Source organism: Etheostoma spectabile, chromosome 14, assembly GCF_008692095.1.
Source record: "Etheostoma spectabile isolate EspeVRDwgs_2016 chromosome 14, UIUC_Espe_1.0, whole genome shotgun sequence".
NCBI classification, from domain to species: domain Eukaryota; kingdom Metazoa; phylum Chordata; class Actinopteri; order Perciformes; family Percidae; genus Etheostoma; species Etheostoma spectabile.
The window spans coordinates 4670700-4677948 of record NC_045746.1 but is presented as its reverse complement, the minus strand read 5'-3'; the positions used below and the strand labels follow the sequence as shown (position 1 = coordinate 4677948).

At 41.3% G+C, this 7249-nt stretch overlaps 1 protein-coding gene across 12 annotated transcripts in view; it reads right to left on the bottom strand.

Annotated features, from left to right (window-relative positions):
• The window catches only part of ppp1r9a (protein phosphatase 1, regulatory subunit 9A), a 48995-nt gene that overhangs the window by 37860 nt on the left and 3886 nt on the right, over positions 1 to 7249 (bottom strand). For 4 of the 12 annotated variants that reach the window (XM_032535755.1, XM_032535762.1, XM_032535764.1 and 1 more), the window contains exons 1-2: positions 6426 to 6690; positions 3584 to 5117 (exon numbers count right to left, since the gene is read on the bottom strand). In XM_032535755.1, coding sequence (XP_032391646.1) covers positions 3584 to 4975 — 1392 coding nt within the window. In that variant the 5' untranslated portion in view covers positions 4976 to 5117; positions 6426 to 6690. Of the gene's footprint in view, positions 1 to 3583; positions 5118 to 5833; positions 5889 to 6425; positions 6693 to 6747; positions 6915 to 7249 lie in introns of those variants that run through there. The other 8 variants (XM_032535760.1, XM_032535767.1, XM_032535761.1 and 5 more) reach the window with 6 other exon arrangements.

The following is a 7249-nucleotide window of genomic DNA, read 5'->3' as shown; positions in this document are numbered from 1 at the left end:
CCTCTCCTTCATCCATCTTACCCCTCTTCCCTTCCTGTTACACATCTCTCTCATGTCTCTTCTAGGTACCGTCTGGGGGTCAGTAAACTATTCGGGCGAAAACTGCTTCTGAGACGGAACCCCCACTCTGAGTCTCCTTCACCCGATCATCACACATCCTCCCAGACCAGCCATCAGACGACATCCACATCAATTCATCTATCTGTACATTCATAATGTTCATCTGCACATTCATAATGTTCATTAAATCTTTAACTAACACATGGTTGTGGCGTGGTCCATGCTAGTGAAATCACAATATTCTTTACTTGAGTAGATTTGTGAGGAAGAAATTGCACTCTTAGTCCGTTACATTAGGCTGCAATGAGCTTGTTACTTTTCTTTTTACCTCTTTGGTATTCTCAATCTCAGCGGCGGGACGGGTTATCTTTACAGTCATGGCAAAACAAAAATGTCCGAATCAACTGTTGGCAATGCAGACACAGAGGAGGAGTAACACCCCCAGCCTCATATTAAAAGCATGTTTACCTTAGTAAAAGTGCAAAACAGCAGCTACATTATGGGTCGTCTTCTGTGTCTACCAATACAAATGGACATTTTAGCATTCAAAAACTTGAGAAAACACGTGGCGGTAATTTTCCTAAATTTCTTCTTTCTTTTTTTTTTTGCTGTGGATAGGCGAATGTTTGTCTTTTAGGTTACATATGTTTTGAAAATTTCCTCTGTGTGTGTATATATATATATATATATATATATATATATATATATATATATATATATATATATATATATTATCTCCATCCAAATTTGATGTGATAATTCACTTTATTTAAGAGACCTATCAAGCTATTACTTATTGCTATTTTATAATTAATAAATTAATTTTAATTTATTTTATTGATTGGATGAACTATAATTTGCCTAAACATGATTTTTTTGTATTTTTGTCTGTCTGATTGAAAACTTGTGTTAGAAAATAAATCAGACGTTTCTCAACAGTTAAACACTTAGTTTTTTCACCAAGCACTTTTTTACTCTTACCCAAGTAATTATTTGGATGACTACTTTTTACTTTTACTTGAGTCATATTATTCTCAAGTAACAATCCTTTTACTTACCCACCTCTGCGCTAGAGCAGAGGTAAAGGAATCACCAAAGTGATAGAATTTATGCACTTCATCCCCAGAATCACAAATGTCTGAACCAAAGTTCATGGGAATCCATCCAATAGTTGTCAAGACAAAAAAAAAAAAGTTAACTCATAGTGGTGCTAGATGAAAAGTCAGAGAATCACCAGTCAGTAGGATTCATACTTTGGGGACCACAACTGCACAGATAATCTCTCCAATAGCTGTTGAGATACTTCATTTTGGACCATAGTGGCAAACTACCATACCAGTGGACACTCGTCCACAGACACATGCTGCTAGCATGGCTAAAACTAGATTTATGAACTCAACACTAGGTAAGCCAAGACAATGACAGTCTTTTTTCGCTATATCAAACAGAAGTCAGTGAGCATGTTTTCAAAATGTTGCCAAAAAAGCTGGTTGTTTGTCATCTTCTCCCTGTGGCTGGCATGATGATTTCGAAAATTAATTAAGCTTTCAAAGCTGGGATGTTGAAATTATATTTATCCGCTTTACGGGGCAGGACCAAGAAATATTACATGAAAGGGAGGGAACATTGAGTATTAGATTATAACACGGCAGTTGTTTTTTTCACGGGTCTTCTCTGCCATCTCCTCCCACAGTGGTCAAGCTGGACTCGTGCAGGGGCCAAGGGCTGAGAAAATAGCTTTGTCTCTTTTAATATAAAGACGAACAAAAGACAGGACTCTGTTCTCTGTTCCTCATGTGCTGAGAGGAGGGGGGCATATAAAGGAGAAGTGGGAGGGGTCCATGTCTAATTGTGCGTGTGCGTCTGTGTATGGGGGGGTCGGTGCCTCTCTTGAATATTCCATATGATCAATGAGCGTCTGTCCTTTTCAGAGAAAACAGAAGCCTTGAAATGACAGACAACAGAGGAGCATATTCCCCGTCTGTTTGACTGAAATGGGACAACAAGCACGCACTTTCACTGTATGATTAAAATACAATTTGCTAAAGTGATCTCAAGAAAAGACTATTTTTGGTACAAAAACATACATTTATATCACATGTGATGCTATGTTTGAGCCGGATAATGTAAGAACTAATTTCCTCAGTGAAAATGTATACTGATTGTGTGTGCTTTCATGGGGTGGGGTGAGTCCTAAGAGGGAGGAAACGACAAAGATGCAAAAGGACACACATTGCAGAGACAGTGCAGGGCAATTAGTGAGCCAACAACACATTTTCTCCTCAGAATAACTGGGCTAATTGTTCTGCTTCGTTACAGCATGTTAATAGGATTGATCCTCAACTTGTGGAATGTTTTTGTTGGCTCCAAATCTCTTTTACATGAACCTCAAATCACTGTTGCCCTCACATTGTAAAAGTGTACACACACAGCACACACATCCCTTGCATGCCAACAGGCTGAAAATCTAAAAAATAAACATAGACTGATTAAAAAAATAGCATAAAAAGAATGAATCACAACCTAAAACATATTGTTTACTGCTAAAAATGTTAAGCTTATTTTCACTAAATGCTTGAGGATAAAGACTGGAAAGTATTTCCAATAATCAATTCTATCTTCCCAATCAACAAACACTGGCTGCATTGTGTCCAAATCAGCACTGAAAACAGTATTAAAATACTTTAAAGCAGAGGATGCAACAAATGGTATGGTAAAGATATTTCCACTGATTTAAAAACTAGAAGTTACCGGGTAAATTAAACTGTGGGAATTGGGCAGTGTGGCTGCATGTTCACCAGAAACAATCACCATTTTTACACCCCGTATTGGGGTGTAAGTAGGACATTTCCAGTCCCTTTGAAATCCCTGTAGGATGGAAAAAAATATGTAATCGCTTTCTTTGCTATACATCTGCTAATATCATTGAGCATACCGTACACAACAAGGCATACACACTAGGTCCACTATATTCTGAATATACAGTATATTTGACAGACTGTCACAGAAATGTACCAAATAGACAGAGATAGGACTGTTTGAGAAAAACAAACACAGTATCATGTGTGAAAACTGTGTGGGTGCAGAACCAGCATGAACAACACATGCACAGATGTTCTGCTCATGAACACGTCAATTTCGAGAAGGGCGATGCTTTGACCCTCAAGCTCTGCATCACAAAATAGGTGCAACAATTTGCTGTTATATTTATTATATCACAGACTGTAATCAAGGAAGATTAAATGTAAAATGAAACCACACTATAAATGTCTATAGAGGATAAAGATTACTGATGTCAGACAATGTTTTCATGATCATATGACCTCATAAAAATGTTTGTAAAAACAAAAAAGCTACCACAATGAGTAGTTAAACCGTAACTATAAATATAAGCCCATAAAAAGCTCTCTGTTGTTTTAACCTACTTTTGTTAAGCGCTGCACAGGAGCTTTTATGTTGGATTGTATTCAGTGTGTGTACACAATTAAGGCTTCCACAATGTTTTGTTCAGTACGCAACTTACTGTAATGGGGGCAGTGCTGAAACGGATCTTCCTCTTTAGAGGGATGTCATCTTTGTTTTCGTGCGGTAGACCAGGAATCTCTGTCAGATCAGAGCCTGGGTCGTAGACAATATCCTCATCGTCTCCGTAGAGGTCATCTTCAGGATCCGTGCAGCTTTCCCCCCAACCCTGGTAACAGGCATCCCCGTCTGCGTTAAAAATGACCCGCTCATTCCCAATGTATTCCTCATCAGGTTCTTCCACCTGCTCCTTGGGAGATTCAGAGGACTTGTCTTCTCTTGAACCATCCCCATCCTCCTGGCTTTCCCCAGCAGGCGTAGTTGGGGTCGGCAATGGCTCAGGGGTTTCATCTTCAAAAGTGTTGTCGGTAATCACAACGTTATCAGTATGTTTTGAATCTTTGGACACCCCTAGATCCTGATTATGTTTTCTTGTTTCTGAAGGTTTCTCCTCATCTTCACATGAACCATTGACCTGGCTTCCGTTGGTGACCCCAGAAAGCCGCTGCCTATCTCTTCCCGTAGTCTCAACCTTGTCTGCTTTGTCTTGGGCGCTTTCCTCTTGTGGTTCTGGTTTCAGCTCAGAAGCAGCTGTGCCAGGACTGGGGCTCAGAAAGTCCTCAGAAGACAAGGATGTAGGAAACTTTCCCCCTGTCCTGCCACGGTAGCTTCCACGAACTGGAGATTGTCTTGAATCATCTTCACTGACATCCCCTCCTGGGCGCTGGAATCCGTCTGGTGAGTAGAGGGCCCGTCTACTGACTCCTTTGTAGGGCGTGCCTTGGTTGTTGTGATTGGCATTTTCAAAAACAGCACTCAGTTGACTGACAGTTGGCGAGGACGCCTCTGTTCTGGAGCAAAGTGAGTCCAAGGAGTCTGTGCTGCCTCGGTTAGACCTTGCACCTCGCCAGTCATCTAGATGCTCATGGGAACCTCGTTTATCCCGTCCATATGGAAAGACTGGTGACTGGGACTGGTCACGTAACTGCTGCTCAAACAGCCTCCTGGTTTCAGAGAACTTTGCTCCAGCACCTCCAACCCTGTCGGCTGATGCTGAATGCTGGAGTTTTATCACTGATCCATCGGCCTTATTGATGAAGTTGGTGGGCTTGACCAGCTTTTGTGGCGACAAATCATCACAACCCTTGGCCTTAGCCTGCACATTTTCTGAGCCCATTTGCATGAACATGTCCTTAATGCGACTGACATGGCCACCATACTGGCGTCCCCTTGGCTGCTTCACCCGTACTAGGTCTTTGGGCTTGGATTCTCCATCGATCCGAGGCTGGTCAAAGGCCTTCTTAAGCGCCTGAAACTCAGCCCGGTAAGCATTACGGTGGGGGGAGGAACTCCGGAGGCTGGTCCTCTCCCCCGAGGCCTCCGTCTTCAGCATGATGATGTCTCTGGATTCAGAGGGGATGTCAGCATCGCTGTGGCCTCATTAAAATGTGGGTTTGAGGAGTATAGTTTGACCTACCGCAATCCTGGCTAATCGGATCCACCTGATGTTATTGTTCCTTTAGGCCCATTCACACCTGCAGAGGTAAAAAGAGACATTATAAAGATAAGAACACATTGTAACACTGAATGATAATGTGAGTTGAAAAGAGATAACCGTTTAAACATGCGCACAATTACTTCACATAACTTAAAGTGGCTCTTTCTCATCAAAAATTATTACAAAGCTTAGAAAAAGAAAATTTTCACCTGACATTAATGACACTATTCAAAAACAATGAGAGCCAAAGAAACTGATGAATGATATAAAAGCTCTTAGTAGAAGAGGACTAGAAAGCCTATTGAACCCTACTAGCACTCTGAATTATGTGTTTTTTTTCTAGCACTGCTGCGCTGTTTACCTTTTCAAATCAAGACTTACTGTAGAGATCAGACTTTAAGCTCTATATGTTTACACTGGTGCAATACTGAAGGAAATGTTGTCTTCTTCTGTTTTCATTCTCCCACTCCTTCTGTTTTCTATAGTAAGCTGTTACCCTCGCACACTGCCACATCACAGCGCTTTCTAAACCGTCACTGACATTATGCTGGTTACTAGATGCCAGCCCTCAAACAGAGCATTGCATGGCAGTTACAAGCTTTACGGCACTAACAAACTGCTGTTGAATGCACCAAAATGTGTTGATATCATCCCAGGGACAAAAATGCAAACCATTACATAGATAGACTTGCAGTTTGCAGTAGGCTACTACTGCAGGGTAGAAAGGCAGTGTAGTAGTTACATATTCCATACCTACATCCATTAATGTTTAATCCTGTTTGGAAATGCATTCCACAAAGACAAAAATGAAATATGACACAAAACAACATTCATCTGGGACACAGAGAATCCATTAATCTCGGCTGTGCTGAATGGTATGGATGCATCAGCAGCATCAGCAGCAGCAGAAGCAGCAGCGGTGGCTGAAACCTAAATGTCCTGGTTCAAAATTCACCATGCTGGAGTCTTGCTCGTCCATTATTACACCTTGTGCAAAATAACTACAAAATAAATTCCAACTGCAGTAACATCGGCTTCGGAGGATATCAAACAAATAAAGTTAGGGATGGAAGATGAAATTGAGGCTTTGACATTGTGTCAGTGGGATCAGTCAAACAGGCATCAGCCACGCCGCACACAACATGACAGCTCTGTTTCTCCCCCCTTCTGACAATGTTAAAAATGTTTTTATCTACATTTCTTTTCCTCCTATGCAGATGTATTACGGTCGCAAAAATATAAATGACTGACCTTATGCGAATACACCAAAAGAATAAGTTAACTGTTAACCACAAACCACAGCGATGTTGCCTCAATGTTACAAAAACAAAAGAGTCAGACTTACATTCATGGCTCCGGCTTCGTTTGACGCGGGATAAAAATAAACTGCAATACAGAGGCTAAACTCGTGGAAAATATGGATGCTTTTGTTGCAAAACCTTTCGAAAAAAAACAAAACAAAAAACATGTCTTTCCCAAGCTCGTAAATTGTCCGGGACTACAGAAACGTTTGGACACACTAGCCTCTACAACGCCATTGCAGGCGGTGGGTGATGCTGCCAGCCGCGCTATAGGGGTGTCTGTGTAATTTGGCAGCTCAGCTCACTGAGAGCTGCATTTGCAAGGCTTATCCGATATACGTCTGCATTATGGTAAAGTAAACATACTTAGCTTTAATGGTAGCCGGTGATTTGCAAATATAAAGCCTCATGTGACAGGTGCTAAAACCTGAACTGCGGAATTGGTTTGGTCCAATAATCTGCTGTGCGGAGGGGGTTTCACTGAGCTGCAGTCTGGCATGAATACCAGCACACAGCGACTGTAACTTTACTCGCTGCTTATTGTTAATCAATGGAGTTGGGTGGGGTAGATAGATTCAAGGACCACTCAGGCTATGCGATGAGGGTTCAAATTAGGGTGTCTCAAAATGTGGTGTGAGGACCACCAGAGGGTCTAAGGGGGTAGAGACAGGAAAATGAGGGAAAGTTGATTTGTCTGTTAATTCACTGATTAAAAGTCCCTGTCAGTCTGCTGAGATCAATGAGGATGATAACAACATTCAATCCCTCCTTATCTACATACAGGTGCAACTGGGGTTGTTTTCAGTCTGGAGAGTGAGAAATGTTCAGCCACATGTATTTTAACAATATTTTAAGTCTTATAAGAAGA